The 23,309-nt window shown below is 35.0% G+C and overlaps 1 protein-coding gene across 1 annotated transcript in view; it reads right to left on the reverse strand.

Moving 5' to 3' along the window:
• The window catches only part of LOC141403112 (lamin Dm0-like), a 33,250-nt gene extending 18,697 nt beyond the window's left edge, over window positions 1-14,553 (reverse strand). Inside the window, exon 1 of the mRNA XM_073985277.1 lies at window positions 14,423-14,553. Coding sequence (XP_073841378.1) covers window positions 14,423-14,553 — 131 coding nt within the window. The remainder of the gene's footprint in view (window positions 1-14,422) is intronic.
• Window positions 14,554-23,309: the final 8,756 nt, after the last annotated feature.

Raw genomic sequence — 23,309 nt, forward strand, 5'->3', positions numbered from 1 at the left:
TGTTGGCGATACTGATACATACGAGTATTACATATATTGTTGCGGTACTTGATGCTGTTCGTTATACTGCGGCCACAATCCCATATGTTGCTTCCGTATGCCTTGATTTTAACGAATGGAACATACATTTGTTTTTTTTTTTTTAGTTTTAAGGCTACGGTCGATTTACCTTCTGAAGACATTCTGGTTACAATCCTGCTACAGATGTTCTTATGGCTTTCCATTAAATTTTTTTTAAATGTGTAGTGCAAGCATTTGTATTAGCAAATGTATAAACGTCTGTTCTTCTTAGTTATCTGTGGATGTATTAATCTAAAGAAAAGTAAAAACTAGAATAAAGATGTTAAAATAATACGTGGTATTATTATATATTACTCACCTAGATATATTCTTCACTAGAATGTAGTGTGCGTTATCATCCCTTTCGAGAAGATGCGTATGTTTTTTCTTCTGCGTGAGGTAATATGGACATACAATATGTTATCCAAGAATCAGACGTTGTGTCGACTTTAAAAAATCGCAATAACCCAGAATCACAACATTTAATCAAAACAAATTGAATATTGAGTAATATTGAATATACATAGGTCCCCTTTCGTCATTGAATCGATTTGCGTTACTAAAAAATAATATCGTCGGTGTCATGCTTAAGTGTTCCATACGCCATTTTTGTCATTTTGAGTTAAAGGTATCTTACAAGGTTTTGAACCATGCTCTTTCACATTTTTTGGTCGGCTTTTCTCTATCTCTTATAGTTTCTGAGATATTAAGATGCCAGTATGTTCCATATCCGCTTTGTGACCCAAAAAATCTTTTTGTTTTGTTCCATATCCATAAAGCCTGGCGTATGGAACAAAACAACTGTGAACTTTTTAGTTCCATATCCATGTCGTTTGGCGTATGGAACAAAAAGAGACAAAAACGAATTGTTCCGCACCAAAAATGATGGCTTTTGGAACAAAAAATTGTCCATTTTTGCCAAGTTACCGAAAAGTGTGGCGTATGGAACAAATTGTTTTAAAGGACTTGGTTTAAAAACTGAAGAATAATAGTTTCTAAATCCAAATATTTTTGAATATTGTATTGTTATATGAAAACGAAAATTTATCAATCGTTTAAACAAAAAATCCATAGTTTAAAGACAAAATGTTGATGTAAGTCCACAAAAATATACGCAAAAACGACCAATCGACATGAAGCTAACCGACTACAAAAATGGTATTACAGTTGAACCTCGATTATCCGGGAACCTCCATTATCCCTGATAGAAAAGAAATGTTGGACTGTTTCCCACTTCTTCTATTTTTCGTTATAAACTTCATTACTCGGGAGTAAAAACACACTTTCCAATTAATTTGATTAAGCAAACAAAAGGTAAACAAACGAAAACTGGAAATTCTCGCGTGCTACACAATTTGGGTATTTATGGTATCACAAAAGCCATGATACAAAGTAAATTCAGATGAATCTGATGATGATATTATGTATCCTTCTAAAATTTGGGGGATTACCGTAATAAATTTAATTAAAATAGCAGATTTTCATATTATTGTACAATATTATGCCATTTTTAATTAAAAAATTTTTTCAAAAACTACATAAAAGCATTGCCTCCATTATCCGGAAAATTGATTATCCGTAATGCCTCCGGTCCCGACCATCACGGATAATCGAGTTCCGACTGTATAAGAAAATCGCGTTTAAGTGTTTTATGTTACCTTAGAAATGCTAAATATCAATCAGTTTTGTCCGATCGAAATTTTTACCACAAAAAAATAGTGATAAGCGAAGGAAATCCCTTAAATAAATGTTAAGGAAACCTATAATAATGGTCCTTATTGTATTTATATGAGAAAAATAAATGTTTCATTTAAAGTCCAGATTTTTAAACTCCACAGTAGCATTTCATATAAGGGAGGTGGAACACGATTGATAAAAAGTGTTTTGGTTAAAATGTGACAAAATGTGTTCCATGTGACACAAACTGCCAAAAACATGAAAAAAAAAGATTCCATGGAACAGTTCAGCAACTTTTTGCAGTTATAAAAATTTGCCATAACTTCTAGACTATCACAGATATCTGACTAAAATAAACTACTTATATATTCTATGAGTTAAGTTAAGTAGAACTGAGCTCTTAAAGTATTGGAATATTGCACCATTTTTATCCTGTATCGCCTTAAACATTAACTTGAGTTTTTCTCGAATCAGGCAAATGGCGTATGGAACACTTAAGCATGACACCGACGATATGTGTGGCTTTTATGTTTATGTGTATTTATGTTACTATCCCTGTAGGAAGTGTGGGGTCATGTGTTGACATGTCGCCACTTTGTCTACTAATATGGTGACAAAGTCAACACTTTGTCACCAGGTTGTCAACTATTGATACCTTTACCTTAATAAGAAGAAGCATTGCGTATATTGACAGATGACAGCCCAACGAAGCATCTTTTATAATTTTCTTAATTGTTTGGCGTAAAATAATTTTTGCGGTTGGTGAAAAAAGTGTTTTTGTGAAAATCAATAAAATATCTTGAAAACTTAAAGCATATAATTTCAATAACAAGTATGAGCAAAAGAAAATATTAAAGACATGGGAAAAATAAACAATTCTATAGTACGAATTCTGAGGCGACTAACAACATTTGTGGTGAAATTTCGACAATTAGACATTATGTGGAACCTTTAGAGAAGATTGTGGAGCCTGATGTATATCTTGTCCCGTCTCGCTGGAAATGCTGAATGCAACTAAACATAATAATGAATTACAATGTTGAAGAATTATTTGGCAAAAATCGATTGTGAGATTTTTCCAATGTTATACAGCTGTAATAGGCAAGCAAATTTAAGGACATATTGTTTATGTTTATTTATACATACATGTTTATTCTTTTGAATTCCTAGATGTTATATCTATATTTAGCGAATCGACCGATAAAACGTTAAGTGCAACAGAAGAAGAATTATTTTAAGCAGATAAGTCATTAGTGCGACTTGGCCAAGAAAATAAAACAAAAACGTTTTTTATTATTTATATGTTAAAATGTTTAGGCAGCCTTGAAAACATTGTCTTTATTTACTAATTTTTACTTATGTGGTATCTTTGGCTTAGCCATTTAAAATGATAAAAATACTGTAATACGCAATTTGTACATTTTTAGCATTTTCAATATTATTTGTTTTATTCTATAATGAAATATAGTATTTAAACAAATGTGTAGCTTCACCTTCTTATTAAAGGTACTATATAGCTGTTTTATCTATGAAAAGTTCCAAATAAGCTGAAAAATTTAGTATTGAAAATCTGGTACTATTGACTCACTACCTCCAATGTCTATACTGACTTACTACCTCCAATGTCTATACAGACTTACTACCTCCAATGTCTATACAGACTTACTACCTCCAATGTCTATACTGACTCACTACCTCCAATGTCAACACATGGTTCCTCAGGAACTACTGACTTACTATTGACATACTAGTTCCATTGTCAGTACTGACTTTCGAATGACACGTTCATACAAAATGTCTATAGGAAATTACATTAGTTGTCTACAGTTTGTCAGTAGTACTGTTGACAATGTCAGTAGTAAGTCAGTATAGATTCACTATTGACATTTCCTACAGGGATGTGAGTCAAAAGAGAAACAAATCACTTTGCCACAAAAGTTAGATATAATAAAACGCTTCAAATCTTGTGAAAAGCCTAGTGATATCGCCAGATCCATGGAGTATTTTGCATCTGCAATAAGCACAATTTGTAGTCGTGACGTTGACAAGAGTAAAAAATGCTAAAAATTTATTAATTGTAAAAATGAAAATTGGATAGAAAATCAAAAGCAGAGAAAAATGCCTCTAAGCCAAATGGATATTTAGGATAACATGACTTAAAATATATCATCGAGGATAGTGGGTACACGCCAAAGCAAGTTTTTAACGTTGATGAAACTGGACTATTTTGGAAACGACTTCCAAAGAGGACATTCATTTAGCTGAAGGTGACTTCAAATTCAAGCATTTTCTTTTTTATCATTCTACAACCACAAGAGCTTTAAAAATGTAAATAAAAAATTAATTCTGTTCTTACATCTTTATAATCACATTTTATTCCTTAATTGAATTTTGGGTATACATGTATTTCATGATTTTGTAACCTATAGGCTTAAGAAATAAAAAAGAACTTCCGGTCAATTGGCGTGCATATATACAAAAGCTTGAGTGGCGTCAACTCTTTTTCAAGACTGGACAGAACATTTTGCAATTCGTGGATTAAAGACCTACTGTTCCGCTGAAATATACAATTCAAAATGCTTTTATTAATTGATAATATATGCTCCAGGGCATCTAATATTTTCTGATGTCAGAAATACGAAACTTTCTGAGCGACATTTTTGCAGAACATTTCGAAGCTGAAAACGTCATCTTGAGGTACTTTTATAGCGGTTCTTAAAATAAGGAACGAAAAGGACATTGAAGGAAGCGATTTAGAAGGTCGAAATTCTCTACGAAAATGATCCTCATTCGATTTGACTGAAGACATGTCATAACATAAATAAGCTAAAGCAACAGTTAACAAAGATATAACTCTAATTTTAGATGCCTTACAGGGACTTCAGCAGAAACTTGATCACGCCGTAACTCGGAAGTTCGACTCACGGCGGATCTGTACTTCGGGATTCTTAATATTCTTAATATACTCACCAAGGGCTTTCATCCCCAAAAGGAATCATCTTTGCCCCAAAATTTCGGTTCACACTGTAATTTGTGTAATAGGTATGTTTACGACGTTATATCGACATTTTTTGTGATGGTAAATTTTAAAATTTTTTTATTAAATTTATGATATAAGTATTCTAGTTTGTCCGTACTGTTTTGTCGCAACAAAATGATGAGAATTTCCCAAAAATTATAAAATAAGAAATGTTTTACATTTGCTATCGTTTTAACATACTTTTCAGAAAAGGACAATTTGAATGATTTTAATTAAAAATATTGAAAGTTGGATGTTGTTGTGGGATCTTTGTTAAAATGTAACTGTCAGTGTTTGCGGGGTTATACTTGGTTGGTTATGCCTTTTGTTAGGTTAGAACACGTTGTTTTAATTCTGTGATATTAATTATTTCCTTTTAGGTTTACTTCAGGTTTCTTTTTAAAATCAATTCGTAGGTATTTATTCCTAGGTTAGGCTTTTTGGTTGTAGTAAAATTTCTAGATATCAATTTTTCCAATTTAGATCAATTTTAACCAGTTTTGTGGGTATTTAACTTATTACTATTGCCTAAATTTAAGTACCTCAATGCACTAGATTGGTGTCTAATTGCTTTTGGTGTATATGTTCTTATTTCACTTTGTAAATCTTCTTTTGCGTTTTAACTCTTTGTTACTTGTTCACTTGCACTTTGGGGAGAGAATGTTCCGACTGTTTTAATGTTTCAACGACGATAAACTTATTAGAAAAATTCATATGGGGGAGAAAATCATAAATGCAAATATTCACCCACTTCATATTAGCAACGGCGTTCAAAAAAACTTAATGCGCATTTTCACCACCGTCACTAATTGCAAGATAAGCTCACATTGCCATGAACATTTTATGCCCCAACCGTGATTTGTGTGCACAACTCTAATACGGACTATTGAGGACCAAGTTTCCGTTCCGTGGGATCCGTTAAAACATAGCCCATCTCCGTTTGATACCCGAAACACTTCCAACACCGACCCAGGTAGCTGGATCCTCGCCTACTACCCTGATCGTAGCCGTCGGGATGAATACAAGTTCCACTTAAGGACTGAGGCGGATGCTGGGGTCTGTTTTAAGTCGCCTAACTGTGGGACCTCATGAATTAGAGTGTTGTGCCTATAATCGCAGCGCCGACATGCGACACGGGAGGGGTATATGACTACGCGCTAGACAATTGCGGCAGTAACTTCTTCGCTCAAGCAACTTGTAGCGTTGATGGGGGTGAGCTCAAGGAACCTGTTGCACAAGCTAAGTGGATGGTTGTCCTGGCATAACACGCACAAGTACTGCCAGTGCCATGGTCGGTTTCTCCTCCCATCTCTTGAGCCTCTTCGCTGATTGGAACGACTGGGCTGATGATTAGGGTTGGTGACAGGGGATCCACGCTCTGCTTCTTCTTCCAGTCTCCAGTTCTGGTTGGACAAATAGGCGGCCATATATGTAAAAAACAGATGGGGGTAATAAATTCTGTCATTAAAAATAAATTGACTAGTCAATCGGAAAACAATTTAACTAGTTTTTTGATGGGTCCGCTTATTGTGTCATTAGCTGTCCTCATGTCTAATATCCTAGTATTCTGGTCGCTACCGGGATAAGTTTTGTCAACGCGTTCCATTTTCCATTTGCTCTTTATTTTTTTTTTCTTGCATGCTTTCATTTTGTCCTTGTATGAAGTTCATGTAGATATATAGGACTCAGCTGGAGTAAGAATAGTTGTGCCTATAACGAAATGTCCCGGAATTAAAGGAGAGAAATCTTCAGGGTCGTCGTTTGCAATACCAAAGGGCCGCGAATTAATACTTTTCTTTAAACGCTTCTTGATTTAATTTCGACCCCCACAAGCCGACCATACGAGGAGCTCCAATTAGGATCCTGGTGAAAGTTGTTTTGATGAGTACTATTATGGAAATTTTTTTTATAAAGGATATTCTGTCTCTTTATAAAAAATCGACTGTACAAAAAAATTTTGTACCATTGTCGGAATACATGCAAGCAGGCCAGCATCGCCGACTGACGAACCTCGAGAAGGCGGCCAGAAAAGCATATGTTACAAGCCCCTCGTTGGCTCTAAATGTATGAACTTTGTCGCAATGCCTATAAATAAACAGATTTGTCGATAACCTAAAAATGCGTTAGTAAGTCGCACTAAAGGTAAGTTTTTCTTCATATTTTCGAAATATTTTGTCCTTTTTTCAGCGTCGAGCGCTCTTCCAACATCAATAGAAATAAATTGATAATCTGAATCAACTGGGTCCAACAGTACTATGTATAGGGGAACCCTTGTAATAGAAATACCCATCTATACTATTGGCACAAAATGATACATATTTTCCATCCAATGCTCCCAAGCAAGGAAGAAATTGACACCGAATTGCAAAATTGTCTCCCATTCTTTCATTGGCGTGGGAGACTTAAAATGTATAAAATAAAATAATAAAATAAAACAAAATAATTTCAAATACCAAAATTAATAAAATTTCATGCTTATCATTTCAGAAAAAAAACTTAGCTTAATATTGAAGAGTTTTTGTGCCCCTGTCAAGTGCCCATTATCTTTATACGGCGTAATGAGCATAAGCAGAATCTCGCGGTAAGTAATAATCTAAATGGTATCACAAAATTAATCATTGTATTCAAGAATATACAAATTTAGTTGCCTTCGCAGTACAAAGGTAACTTGTCGTAAATAGTAGAGTTTTTTAAAACCAAACTATCATGACCTGAACCTGGGTAACCAACAAAATGTTAGTTAGCTTTTTGTTTTCGTCGCATATGGCCTGCAAACAAACATTCACATTCCATTTTCGATCTATATAATCATCCTCTCCTTCATTTGGGGGGTCGATAACTATATGAGTTCCATCTATACAACCTACCAGTTTTAATAAAAGATTAATGTGAATATATGTAGTTACCGATTGTTTTCTTAAAGTAATAGGTTCCCCGAAATAAGCCGCTGTTTCTTGCTTTTTGCAGTGAGCTCAGGAACATTGATACCCTTAAGGCAGCGGCACATACGGTCCATTGAGCGTCGCGTTACAACAACGACATGAAAACTTCAAGAACAAAATTGGTGTCACGTACACATTTTTCATTCAGTTGTTGTTTATAACGCGTGACGCGACGCACTACGGACCGTATGTGCCGCGGCCTTTATGTACAAAAATAAAACAAACGCCAATTTTGTGTTTTCTTGCTGATAGAGCGAGCTTGCTTTGATGTCAGGAACCAGTCTGACTTCTTTATTTTTTATCTCATTTTGTATTAAAGATTGTTAAATCAAACATCGAGTTCATATTCTCTATGATTCCAGAAATTCTCGATATTGAGTAACCAATAGGAAAAAGAGTTCAATATTGTTACATTTACATGTGTGTATGTATGCCTGTGTATTCGCATATGTTGTCATGTATCTGAGTCTTTCATTCATATTTATCATTGACAAATTTACTCAAACAATTTACTATTGGGATATTCTTTATTCTCTTGAAATAAAAAAATAATCGTCGATAACTTCGAAACGCGTATAAATTTTTTACAATCCAAAATATAATGTTGTAGGTTGAAAAGTTGAAAAGATGGCATAAATAAATATTTCAGTTACAGTACCTTCATACTAAAATTTTACTGGAAAACAAAAAGGAACAACTCTAGCTTAGTAAAAACTCTCACATTTTTTTTCATTTTTTTCTAGAAGTAGGTATTTTTACGCTGTTTACGGGAATGTAAAAGTTTCTTGGGGGATGGACTCTGTTATTTGACCCGGTTCTACTGAAACAATTGTTACAAAATTGGAAAGCTTATGAAAATACCTATCCAACAAGTTGTCCCACGACTTGTTCATGGGATCAGAAGTTATAGCAAAAATACCGATTTTTGTACCCGGGTTTTTCCATATAACCCTCAAAAAGTCGTAAGAGGGCCCATTATGGGTGCTCAATTAACTTATGCCATGTTATACCTCGTACTTTAAACTTTCCAAAATGGTGCTACGTGTTGTAATATCTCCTCCGGATCCAGAGATATTGACCTTAGAACAATTGCATTGAGTGATAAAATTCTTTTGCCTTAATATGTTGTACAACAATCATTAACATGTAAGTTTATTTGCATCGCTTAAACTTACAAAGTCTTTAACAAGGTTGTAATTAAATGTACATACAAACATATACATAAATATGGCAACATATGTAAAAATACCGTTATAAGAAAGGCGATGTAAACAAAAATAATTAAAAATAAAAGTGGAAAGACTTACTCAACTTTACGGCCTATTTAATTGTGAAATATGGGGCAAAATACCCCTGAGGGCAGGTTGAAATGTAACAATGGACATTCGTGGCGACAGACAAAAAGTACCACAACAGTGGATGGATGGGTTTGGTGGTATATATATACATAAATATATATATATATATATATATATATATATATATATATATATATATATTTTATTTTTTTTTAATTTAAAATTAATTTTCGTTTTTCTTTATTATAATTTATAATTAAGAACTCCCACCTTTTTTGCCTGGTTTTTGCGAAATATAAGTGGCCTGCAGTCTGGAACGGACTGGAATAATTTCTACCGAGGGGTGGTAATTTACAGTTCGTTCCAGGACATTGTTCGTCATTGTTCGAATCCAAGATTGGAAATGGAAAATATAATAGAGGGCACTGTGTGGAGAGCAATGGGTGTACGGAGGAGTAGAAAGGGGCTCCAACAAAAGCTTCATTGTCCCGGTTGAGGAGAGATCGAGGGAAACCCTCCTTCCCATCATCCAAAAATATGTCCATCCGTGGACTACCGTAATTTCGGATTGATAGAAGGTATGCTTTTTAATATATATTTCCCAATTTATGCAATTTTATTAAATATTACACATTTTTAGGCTTATGACACCTTGTCGGAGGTTGGTTACATTCACTACAATTTTGTGGATCCCGAAACGGGATACTACACTAACACTATTGAGGGACTGTGACGCCATTTGAAGGCTTCATAGCCTGAATATAGCAGAAGAAAGTAATTTTTCAACGGCTATGTTGAAAAATTTATTTTTTCAAGGTGGTGCGGAATGAATGGGATGGATATATTTAGCAATTTCTAAAATATGCCGAAATGCTCTATAATCCTGCAAATCCCAAGGCGGAGGAAGAGCGAGAAAAATTCGTCAAGAAACAAATGAAGAAGGAATCAAATTAGAAATTTGAATTGTTGAAAATAAGTTTTTTGTATAAATCTATATATGGGGATTTCTGAGTGAAATCGGACACGTTTTCCAAATGAGGTTTTTGATTTCCTTTATTTTTTGCTGTGATGGTGGTGCTCATCAGCAAAACATTTAAGTATATTTTTCAGATTTTTTACCAACGGCTCCAAATATATCGCAGCATGAAAAAGTCGAATTCTGTAAAAACTATATATATGCAAAGAAATACTATAACTTCTTAATATTGGTCCAATTGGAAAAAAAATTTTGTATGTTTTATTGTTTTATCAGCTATCTAATAAAAAAACTGAAAATAAATTTGCACATTGGGCTTTGATGGAATTTTCGCGATTTAATATAATATTTAAAATCAATTTTTTACAATGATTGACGCAAAATTAAGAAATTTTTAAGAGTTCTACTTTTCACGGCCCGATAACTCTGGAGCCGTTGGTCAAAAAAAATCTAAAAATATACGGAAATGTTTTGCTGATGAGCAGCATGACCACTACGCTTACAACTCAAGAACCGCTGAACTGATTTTAATTAGTCGCACCAATTCGGAATGGTCTCATGACAGAAAAGGATAAAACCTAAAAAATCGGCGAAAATTTGCAAAAGAATTTTTGAAGAAAATTAATTGTCTCCACACATTTCTTTGGATCTTTTATTGTCGATTGTGTTTCTGCATTTCTTTTATTTAATTTGTTAGCGAAAAATGTGCAAACATATATGCACAAATATTTTATTCTTCAGTTTATCAATATTTGAAAAATGAAAATAGTTTATTTACAACCAATAATTTAACTTGCATTGAAATAATTTAAAAGAAATTAAAAGTATGAAAATTGCGAAAGAATATTAGTGGTTTAGGCTAATACAACGATTTTTGGTGGTTTATTGGTGTTAATTTCATATTTTGTAACCGTAAGTAATGACAAGATTGTATTTTATGTTTTTCAATATTCCAGTCCCGCGAGTCAAAAAATTCGAAATTACACCTATCAACTGTATAGATGACCATGATTTGCAAGATTTTGCGGAAGAATTGGACCAAAAATTTTCTGAGTAATAGGTTTGCGAAGAACAAATACAACATTTTTGACGGCTTTTACCATACAAATACAGAATATCGGGTAATGTCATTTTATTTATCGAAACGTGGAACTTACTCCCCTGCTGACCGAGGGGGCCACCTTCCCATACGTAGGGAGCGCGTACACACCAAAGTCCGTACTAAGGCGGGTTAGCATGGCTATATACCGGCTACAGAATAAACATCAGCCGGTAAAATTCAAATAACATATTTGTATTACAAACGCTGTTCATTGGCTATTCTACTGTAACGCAGAGGGATTTGTAGATTAAGTGCCAGATGTTCCATCAGTTTATGGATGTGAAAAGTAAACTTAGCTCTACTATCAATGTTGACAACTACAGCTCATAGGCCGGGTTGTACTAGTTCCGCAGAGGGAGATGTAGATAAGATGTCGTAAAAAATTGAGCTTTTAATGTAAATTATGAGGTAGTTTACATCACAAAGCAATAATGCACAACAAGGATTACGTATTTTAAACATAAAACTATGTTTACATACGTAGTAATGATTTTTATTGTATTTAATGAGTTATTTAAACAATTTTTTTTTATTGGCATATTCAATTTGAACTTAGCCTACTCACAAGAAAATACATATTTTAAGCTATTTATCAATATAATATATGTTTTGAATGTTTCTTATTCTAGTTCTTTGATGTATTGTTTTGCTCGTCGTTGCCTTTGTCACAAGCCATGTCTCGCATCCATACAATAGTACTGTTTTGACACAACTATTAAATATTAGTATTTTGGTGTGCAGACGTAGACTGTTATTACGCCATACATTGTTTAGCATTCCGAAAGCATTTCTGGCTATGCGTATTCTAACCTCCATATCCTTTCTTGCCCCACCATCCGTCGTAATTTGACTTCCTAGGTATTCGAATTCGCTAATATTTTGTAGGGTCTCATCGTCTAAAAATATGCTTGTGTTAACTGCAGAGTTGATGGACATATTCTTTGTTTTGTTTATGTTGACTTTTAGTCCAACTTTACGTGCTTCATTTGCTAAACACGTAACTTTGGTTTGCATATCACTATGTCTGGCCGCAATTAATGCTACGTCGTCCGCGTATATTAGCTCTGAAAGCTTATTTGTAAGTCCCCAGGGAATTCCGAGTTGCTTGGCATTAACTACTTCGAAAACTATATCCAGGGCAGTAATGAAAAGAAGGGGAGATAAAGCACAACCCTGTTTTACACCACTTTTGGTACTAAATGGATCAGTCAAGTTTCCCTCATGAAGAACTCTGCAAACACTTCCTTCATAATTCTTTTTAATTAGTCGAATTATCTTACTCTGTATGCCTCTGGCTTCTAGTGCTTTCCATATAAAATCTCTCTTAAGGGCATCAAGAGCTTTTGTAAAATCCACAAACGTTATGTATAGTGTTGAGTTGAACTCTATAGACTGTTCAATCAATATACGGATAGTGTTGATATGATCTATACAGCTTCTATGAGGCATGAATCCGGCTTGTGTTGGAGATATAAGTTTATTCAAGCGCTCCGCAATTCTATCTAAAATAATCTTATTAAAAATTTTTGTGACGGTGGGTGTTATTGATATTCCACGCCAGTTGTCACATAAACTTAGATTTCCCTTCTTCGGTAGTTTTATAATGATGGATTCTTTCCATTGCGTAGGAATGTCCTCTGTTTCCCAAACATGCTCAAACAGGTTGTGAAGTATTGTTGCAGTAGCCTCTGGATTGACTTTAAAACATTCAGCTGGCAGACCATCGCAGCCAGGTGCTTTACCATTTTTAAGAGCTAGTATTGCATTCTTTACTTCTATCAAGCTAGGCGGCCTATCACTTATGCCTCTATTGGTATTGTTTTGCCTCCGTATGAGGATATCATCGATATTTTCATCATGAATTATGTTGAGCGTCTTTTCGAAATGTTTTTTCCAGACCACGAGTTGTTCTAAACTGTTATAAATTACACAGAGAGTTCTAATTGTATTATGCAATTCGTAATTCTTTGCAAATTTTAACAGTTCAAAATAATGTGTTCAACGAGAAGGAACATTGTTATTTATTTTGGAAATGAGAAATGGGGAATCAATTAGACCACGTAGTAGTTTAATGATAAATAATGCTCTTAGCACGAAACGTCTTTTTTCAAGAGTTGGAAGATCAATTAACAATAAACGACTCTCATATGGCTGAAGAGGTTCAGATGATTTCCAATTCAGTTTCTACAGATTCAATTTTATCGGAATAACATTTGTAGAACGGGCTCCATAAAATGCAACCATATTGCAAAAATGGGCGAACTAAACTGACAAATAAACTTTTGGTGACATAAGGATCAACAAACTCTTTAGACCATCGCTTTATGAAACCTAGTACAGATTTAGCTTTATTAACGTGTGGCGCATTGAATATACTCAATTATTATTTAATTTACAAATATTACTTTTCTCTTTCGAGTTGGGCTGTTAGGCCTTTAGAGATACATTGAAAAATTAGGAGTCTACCGAAGTCCCACGCATCCAACCATTACACTACGTTTCACGGGTGGTAAAGCCGATCTTCAGGTGTATTAGGATGTTGTTTCTGTGGCAGACGAAGGCAAAGCTTGGTAACTGGTATATATATCGAACTTCATTAGATAAATGTATATGCGAAATTATGTCAGTTAATTGAAACTCCAAACTTTTCCTATAGTCCTGCTTGGTAATCCTATTTTTCAATGTTCACAAATACTATGGTAAGTTTTATTCCTACATCCTTAGTAATTGCTCTTCTATATCAGAAGATTTTATTTTTGATTTGATTATCAATTATTGTCTACCAAAGTTTTGACAACTTGATGGTGGTTTAGAACGCTAAGACGCCGGCAACCTTGACACTCAGTTTTCGGAGACCCAGGTTCGAATCCCAGCCTGGCTCATGCTGAAATTATTTTTTATTTTTGCCTTATTAAGGCGAAGGCCATTTATAGTGATATTTAATTGATTCTCTTTCGAGTTGAGCTGTTAGGCCTTTAGAGATACATTGAAAAATTAGGAGTCTACCGAAGTCCCACGCATCCAACCATACAACCATAAATGGCCTTCGCCTTAATAAGGCAAAAATAAAACATATTATTTTTATTTCATCATGTTGCATTTGGCTTTGTAATTTTCTATTATCAACTTCGCATTGATATTCATAATTTATGTATTTTGTGACAATCAAAATAATTTTCCAGTTAGTTCTAATTTTTTTTTTTTTTTTTTTTTTTTTTTTGAAAAATAAACATTAAATTTTTAATAAAATTAAATTGTTTTGGATTTGTTCCTTTTTATCCAACAAATTGGTGACCTCCGACAAAAGAACTTCTAATGAAAACGAACGCTACAAATGAATCAACAAGCCCATCAAACTCAACAAATACATCATCTACAATGGAAGTTTCACGAGTAGCTGTGAAAGCTCCTCCATTTTGGCGTTCCGATCCGCGGCTTTGGTTCAAGCAAATAGAATCACAATTTATCATGACCGGCATTACGCAAGATTCTACAAAATTCCACACCATTGTTGCATCGATTGAAAGCAATATTTTGGGGAGAGTTGCAGATATAATCATCAACCCTCCTGCTGAAAATATTTATGACACGTTAAAAGGCAAACTTATTAGCAGTTTCTCGGATTCAGAGGAGAAGCGTCTGAAGAAGCTTTTGTCGAACATAGAGCTCGGAGACAAAAAGCCTTCAGAACTATTATCCGAAATGCGGGCATTATCTCAGGGTAAGGTTTTCAATGATATTTAGAAGCAGCTGTGGATGCAACGACTTCCGCCACAGATGAAAGCAATTTTATCCGTTAGTGAAGACAGCCTGGAAAAATTGGCAACGATGGCCGACAGGATTGCGGATAGTAGCGAATCAAATGTATGTAGCTTCTCTTTATCAAACACTCGCTTAGAGGAAATAGAGAAGAAATTAGAAGCCCTTTGCACGCAGATTGGTTCATTCCGGATGTCAAGAAGCCCTGGTAAGTCATCCTCAAAACATCGACGTTCGAATTCCGGAGGCAAATCAAAACCGTATTGCTGGTATCATTTCAAATTTGGCGAGAAAGCCAAAAAATGTGTTGCACCATGCAATTACAGAACACCAACATCGGAAAACTGAATGGTGCACCGTCTTTGGTGACGGACGAGTGTACCGGAGAAGTATGTCGTCTGTTTGTTCGAGACACTAAATCGAAAATCAGGTATTTAGTATATACCGCTCCTGTATCTACTAAATACCTGATTTTCGATTTAGTGTCTCGAACAAACAGGCGACATACTTCTGCGGTACACTCGTCCGATTTAACGATGTATCCTGTCTCAAAATCCATGCGCAGTCAACCTCCCAGTCAATTGATTTTGTATGCCGCTAACCAGACACCGATCAGGACGTATGGCACAAAAACCCTTTCCATAGACTTGGGGCTGAATAGATTGTTTAAATGGAATTTCGTGATTTTTTGGGTAAATATGGACTACTTATTCATATTAAAAGTAATAGTCTTATAGACCCCCCATACCAATCGGAGATGTAGAGGATCCATAACAAGTGTTGGGGATTCCTCAATGAAATGCATATCAAGCGCATCTGAGTATACCTCATTACTTCGAGAATTCGACGTTTTAACAGAGATCAATTTCAAATCGAAGGCAAAGCGTTCAATTCAGCATCACATACAACCAAAGGTCCACCCATTTTCTGCAAACCTAGAAGTCTTCCACCTGAAAAATTTCAACTTTGTGAAAAACGAATTCGAGGAAATGATTCGTCTTGGAATATGTTGCCCATCAAATAGCAGTTGGGCTGGTCCGCTACATATGGTGAAGAAACCCAATGGAGAGTGGGGACTACCGAGGTATGAATGCTCGCACAATTCCAGACCGATATGCAATTCCACATATGCACGATTCGGTTCATTGCTTGATGGTAAGATGGTTTTTAGCAAGATTGATTTAGTGAAAGCTTACCACCATATACCGGTGGCCGGAGAAGATATAAAGAAGACAGCAATAACAACACCCATAGGGAATTTCGAATTTCCCAGGATGACATTTGGATTTTGAAACGCTGCACAAACGTTCCAGCGATTTATGCATGAGGTATGTCTAGACTTGGATTTCGTTTACGTGTATATAGAATACATTCTCGATGCATCAAAGAGCCCAGAAGAGCATGTAAGGAAATTATTTGAAAAACTTCGCGAGTACGGTCTCACTATCAACATCGATAAAAGTGTTTTTGGAGGTACTGAATTAGAATTTCTTGGTTATCTTGTGACCAAGGATGGATTGAAACCCCTTCCTAGCAGAGTTCAGGTAGTACAAACATATAAGCTTTCCATCACTATCAAGAATCTTCGCCGTTTCCTCGGTATGATCAACTTATACCGAGGATTTCTGCCAGGTGCTGCAAATTCACAAGCAATTTTACACAGCATGTACAACGGTAATTTGAAGAACGATAAAAGCGTTACAAATTGGACTGAGGAACAGAAACAGGCGTTTGAGCAGTGCAAACAAGAGGTAGCAAGTGCTACTTATTGTCCTATCCGCGTAAAAATGCTGCAACACCAATTTGTGTCGATGCATCGGGTTATGCCATGGGTGGTGTCCTACAGCAGTATGTCAACGGTAAGTGGAAACCGCTTGGATTTTTTTCTAAGAAATTGTCGCCTACTCAGACAAATTATAGTGCATATGATCGTGAACTGTTGGCTATGTATTCTACACTGAAGCATTTCCAATATTTCTTAGAAGGTCGTCAGTTCTGTATTTTTACGGACCATAAACCTATAACATTCGCTTTTAAGCAACGTCCGGAGAAGGCATCTCCAAGACAACTTCGACATCTGCATTACATTGCCCAATTCACAACAGATATACGACATATTAGCGGCAACAATAATGTTATTGATGATACCATGTCACGTATAGAAGCAATCAAAACACCCTAATGCATAGATTTTAGAGAACTAGCAAAGGAACAGAAATCCGATGAAGAATTCCAATCAATTTTATCCGACAAAATTTCTGGCCTACAACTTAAGCTTATGAAAAATGAAGGATATGAGATTTACTGTGATGTATCCGGCGCTACTATAAGACTTTACGTAACACCGTCATTTCGAAAGTTGGTTTTTGGTACTCCTCATGGATTATCTCACCCTGGAGTGAAAGGCACGGTAAATTTAATTCGATCACGTTACATCTGGAAATCGCTGAGGAAGGACGTGAGCGAATGGGCTAAATCCTGTACGTGTGCCAAAGATCAAAAGCTCACCGACATACAAAAAGTCCACATGCCGAATTCACACCTCCAACTCAACGTTTCAAGCACATCCATATATATATTGTTGGTCCATTGACACCCTGTCAAGGTTATCGATATCTCTTAGCTTGCATCGATAGGTACACAAAATGGGCAGAAGCAATTCCTCTTGAAGACATTAAAGCTAAAACAGTAGCGGAAGCCTTTGTCAGCGTATGGATTTCGCGATTTGGTGTACCAACGGAAATTGTTACGGTTCAAGGCAAACAGTTTGAAAGCAGAACATTCCGGCAACTGGCGAAATTATGCTGATCAAGAGTGAAGCACACAACTCCCTACCATACTCAAGCAAATGGATTAATAGAGCGATGGCACCGAACTTTAAAATCAGCTTTACGATGTAGTAACAATAAGGACTGTGTAAGTGCACTACCGCTAATCCTGCTCGGCTTAAGAATCCGAATTATCACAAATTCTGAGGTATCCGCTGCTGAAATGGTTTATGGAAGCAGTCTATCATTACCTGGAGAACTTATCATTGATTCGCAACAGCCACAAGAAGAATCCGATTGGACAGCCGAATTCCGAAACAAGTTGACCAATTTAAAGCCAGTTATTACAAGATATCACACGAGTAATAAACTTTACGTCAACGAACAGCTGCAAATATGTCAATATGTTTTCTAAGATGTGATGCAGTCAAGAAACCACTGCAACCACCGTACACGGGCCCACACAAAGTTGTTTCCAGAAACGATAAAATTTTCATGATTCTTGTTGAAGGAAAAGAGAAAGTTGTTTCTATTGACAGATTGAAGCCGTATACAGTATCCGATGAATTGAACAATCAAGCACAAGAGGCAAAAAAATCAAAACCCATAATAAAGAAAGTTCGTTTCGCTGAATGACAACGCTGGAGTGGGAGGGAGTACTGTGGCGGCTTGAAAATACTCAATTATTATTTAATTTACAAATATTATTTTTATTTCATCAAGTTGCCTTTGGAATTTTCTTTTATCAACTTCTCATTGATTTTCATAATTTATGTATTTTGTGACAATCAAAATAATTTTCAGTTTTCTAGTTAGTTCTAATTTGTCTTTTGAAAAATAAACATTAAATGTTTTATAAAATTAAATTGTTGTGGAATTGTTCATTTTTACCCAACAAACGCAAGAGTCAATGTGTAAATGAAATCGTAGCTTAGGAACTAATATAACACCAAGATCAACGAACGATTCGACGCTGTCAAGTTTATAAATAAAATGGTTACATAATATTGGCTGACATCTAAAAAATTAAAATTTTTTGCATTTTTTTAGATTAAGGGACGTACCACTTGCACTACACCAATTTACGAGGGAGTGTAAATCATACTGTAAGTAGGTTGATTTATTGATCGAGCTTGTATGAAGAAAGAGCTTCACGTCATCACCATACATTAATAACATCCGGAAGATCATTAAGATAAAGTACAAAGAGTAAAGGGCCTGTAGTACTCCAGGTGAAACAATAATACTCTTTGACACGGAATCATTAAATAGTACTTTTTGTGTACGGTTTTCTAAGTAGGAGGATATCCAGTTTAAAAGAGGTGTTGGGAAACCCATTAAATCTAATTTATGAAGCAAGAGCTTGTGTACTACTGTGTCAAAAGCTTTGCTAAAATCCATATAAATGACATCAGTCTGTTGTTTATTTACAAAGCCCTTTTGAATATGAGAAACAAGTTCTAAAAGATTAGACCTTGTAGATCTGCCTTTCATGAAAAAGAAGGGAAATAACCTTTAATTAAGGAATTATTAAATATATTAGCTAGAGGCAAATAAAGTTCGCTAGCACAATATTTTAGAATATATGCGGGAATTCCATTGGGTCCTTGAGCAAATGAGGAACGCAATGACCTTAATCCAGAGAAAACGTACTCCTCTGTTAATATAATATATGGAAAATTATTTAATTTAGCACTATAATATTTATAATAACCATTAAAGGTATCCTGAGTATACGAATATTGAAAGAAATCAGTAAAAATATTAGCGATTAGAAGGTTATTCGAAGATTCCATACAACCAAGTTTCATTCAACTGGGAAACTTATGTGCTTTTCGTTTAGAGCTTACAAATTTAAAAAAGCTTTTAGGATTATGAAACAGGTTCTGTCTCATCTTTATTAAATGTTAAGAATAACATTTCGAGTTTTCAGAGTTCTATCTGATTCTTGCCAAAGGATATTAGATTTTTAGACTTTTTAAATAATCTACTTTTAATGTTGCGTAAACGCCTCAGTGCAGGGGTACACCATGCAGGACCCTCATCATTATTTTGTTTTATTGCAGGTACAGGATTGGCTGAGGCAGAATTAAGTTGTTCATAAAACTTTGAAACACTTGAATCTATGCTATCAGAACGCCACCATCTCTTTTATTTAATCTATCCTTTCTATAAACTTGATCATTATCAGAGAATAATTCCGTGTCGAAAACATCGGACTTTAACAACGTTTCAGTAAAAACAATTATTTTATAGCCGCAGGAAAAGCTTTTAAGGAACACATTTCTTAATTTAGTATTTAGTCCTCTAACATTTTGATAAAGAACCGAACAGAAGTATTTTGGCAACGTGGTGATTTTCGCAGGCTTGGCAGAATTGGAGCGTTCTCTAAATATAAATTCTTTTACCAAAATGTCCTCAGGCCAAAACGAGCTACTAACAATAGTACTTGAAAAATTGTTATGAACTGTTATTTAAAAGACGAAATAACACGTGCAGAGTTAAATTTAAAGACATCTAAATCATTATCAGACAATCCATTTATATTAGATTTAACATAATTTCGAATGTTGTCAGTAGCAGTATCGGGATGAACCCTAGATACAAATACAGTTTTACGTCGTGGTATAACAAAAATGCTCAGTTCCAGAACCTTCAAGAAGCTACTATTTTTTACTACGATAGCATTTTTCCCTTTATGTTATCGAAAAAATAGTAAAAATTAGTAGATTCTTGCAGTACTGGAACAGACCATAAGTTTATTAGAATTGGGAACACTTTTATTAGCAGCAACATTTATAGGCGATGCGAGTATTGTAGGATTTATAGTTAGAAGAGGGTGCACAACGACAGCAGGTGGATTAGAATTGAAGCTTTTGGAAGTAAAAGCATTAGATGAGGATATTGAATACGAGTTTGTATTTACATCATTAGAAATTGGGTTATCAACACTAGGAGGTGGATTAAACGATGTCGAAGAGTGTAGGCTTTTTAAGTTTTCTAGACCTAAGTTAGCTGTACTATGAACAACAGCACCGGTCGATTTTCTCCTCTTAGGAGAGGCATCACAAAACTCAAATTTATTCACCACCTTTTCAATTATTTCAAAATTTTAAAAAAACCAAATTAAACTTTCCTTTAAATTTGAGATTTCGATCTTCGTATGGAAACGGTGTAATATTTAATTTACTTTAAGAGCCTAAAAGTATGCTGTAAGATCTAAGATTTTAGTCAGCAAACCCACTAATGGCTATATCACACCATGTCATGTATGACATATGTACATGTGAAAAAGCGTATGGCGTGATATAGCCATAAATTCCAAGAATAAGCTTTTTCGGAAGTATAAAAAAACTGGCTCTTCTATAGACTATGCCAATTATTCCCTTGCTCGATCCAAGTATACTTTAGAGTCCAGTAGGTTGTATAATCTTTACCTCAACAAGATTAAGGATAATTTTAAATCAAATCCAAAATCCTTTTATGAATTTGTCAACTTGAAAAGAAAAGTTTCCTCTAAACCAACTATTCTGAAATTCAATGACCAAGAATTTGTAAATAACCCTGATATAGCTGAAGGTTTTAAAAAATTCTTTACTGACGGGATTCCCAGTATAATTCTTAAGTTTTGTTCCGCTACATTATCAACTCCTTTAACACAACTGTTTAATTATTCCCTTAAATTTTGTCATTTTCCAACTTTATGGAAAAAATCTTACATTATTCCTCTACACAAATCTTGCAGTCTATCAAATGTTTCGAATTATAGAGGAATTGCAAAATTAAGTACAATTCCTAAACTATTTGAAAAACTAATCACAGATGTAATTTCCACCAAAATTCAACCCATGCTAAGTCTATATCAGCATGGTTTCCGCAGTGGTCTCTCCACAATAACAAATCTGATTGAATTTACATCGATTGTAATAAAAGGATTTGTTCAGCATTATCAGACTGATACAATCTATATAGATTTTAGCAAAGCTTTTGACAGAGTCAATCATAAGCTTCTGCTACATAAATTAGATTATACAGGCTTCAATACAAATTTACTCAAGTGGATAGCATCCTATTTGCAAAATAGATATCAAATTGTTCTGTTTTTTTTTTATTAATTTTCTCGTTTGGAGTTAAGCTTGATGATCGGAAATTATTTGCAAGTGAAAAAGGAAAGCCAAGGACTCGAACCCACATAGTCACCAAATTACGTTACCTGGTTTCATTGGTGGTAAAGCAAATCTTCGGACGTATCGACTATGTAATGGCTTCTCTGTCCTAGAACTTATCGTTTTTCAAATGCAAATGTGTTTTGTACATTTACGCGGATACTTGGCCACAGAAATGTATTTTCTTCACGACAAACGCTTTTTTTTGCGCTGCCTTTGAAGTTGTGAGTTTTTGGCTTTGAACGCTAACACGCCGTGACAAAAATTTTTCATATGTTTTCAAGGACGTGGGTTCAAATCCAAGCCGGGCTCAGCCTGTTTTTTATTTTTGAAATTTTGCCTGTAAGGGCGAAGATCATTTTTAATGATTTTTTATTAATTTTCTCGTTTAGAGTTAAGCTTGATGATCGGAAATTATTTGCAAGTGAAAAAGGAAAGCCAAGGACTCGAAACCACATAGTCACCAAATTACTAGTGTTGGGCAATCTCGTTCATTGAGCTGATCGATCTTTTTCATTCCGTTCACCAAAAAGATCCGGGTCGTTTACTTCGTTCGTTGGGTCTTTTTCGTTCAACAATACATTTGACTGTATTATTTTCTTTTGCAGTCGTTCGTTCTCTGCTGCATATGACTCCGTCGTTCTTTTCACCGAATCGTTCTTTTGAAAATGTTCGTTCACGAATGACACAACTGTTGTGTTACTTGCTTGTTTGTGTGCTAATGGGGGTGGTTTTGTTTCTGAACGTAGTGGTGGTGGTTTTGATATGAAAGAACCAGATGAACGAATGATGCAAAAGAAAGATATGACCGAGATGAGCTACTGAATGAAGTGAGTTACTGAGCGAGAGTAGCTCTCTGAATCATTGTTTGTTTCGTGTGCAAATTTGTGCTGCTTGCTCTAACGCAGCGTTTGTTTAGAGTTTAACTGCAAAACCAATGCTGCTAATTTTGTAAGCAGCAATGACTCGTCCATCGGGGATCTAAATGAACGATATAAAAGAATGAGCTGGATACGGATCCGTTCGTTCTTTTTACGGAATCGTTCCTTTGAGCCGGTTCGTTCATGAACGACGCAACTCTACAAATTACGTTACCTGGTTTCATTGGTGGTAAAGCAAATCTTCGGACGTATCGACTATGTAATGGCTTCTCTGTCCTAGAACTTATCGTTTTTCAAATGCAAATGTGTTTTGTACATTTACGCGGATACTTGGCCACAGAAATGTATTTTCTTCACGACAAACGCTTTTTTTTGCGCTGCCTGTTTGAGGGATGTTTATCAAAGTCGATTTTTGTTCCGTCGGGTGTTCCACAGGGAAGTCACCTTGGACCGGTTCTTTTTCTTTTGTTTATAAACGATTTGCCAAGTTCAATAATGTACTCCAAATTGCTAATGTATGCTGATGATGTTAAGTTATTCATTTCTCATAATTCTCTGATGCAAGCTGATTTACTTCAAACTGATTTAAAAAACCTTTTTCAATGGTGCAAAATAAATTGTATGGATTTAAATTTGAATAAATGTAAACATATGTGTTTTT

This window comes from Musca autumnalis, unplaced genomic scaffold (assembly GCF_047663935.1).
Source record: "Musca autumnalis isolate F117 unplaced genomic scaffold, ASM4766393v1 scaffold_4, whole genome shotgun sequence".
Lineage (NCBI taxonomy): Eukaryota > Metazoa > Arthropoda > Insecta > Diptera > Muscidae > Musca > Musca autumnalis.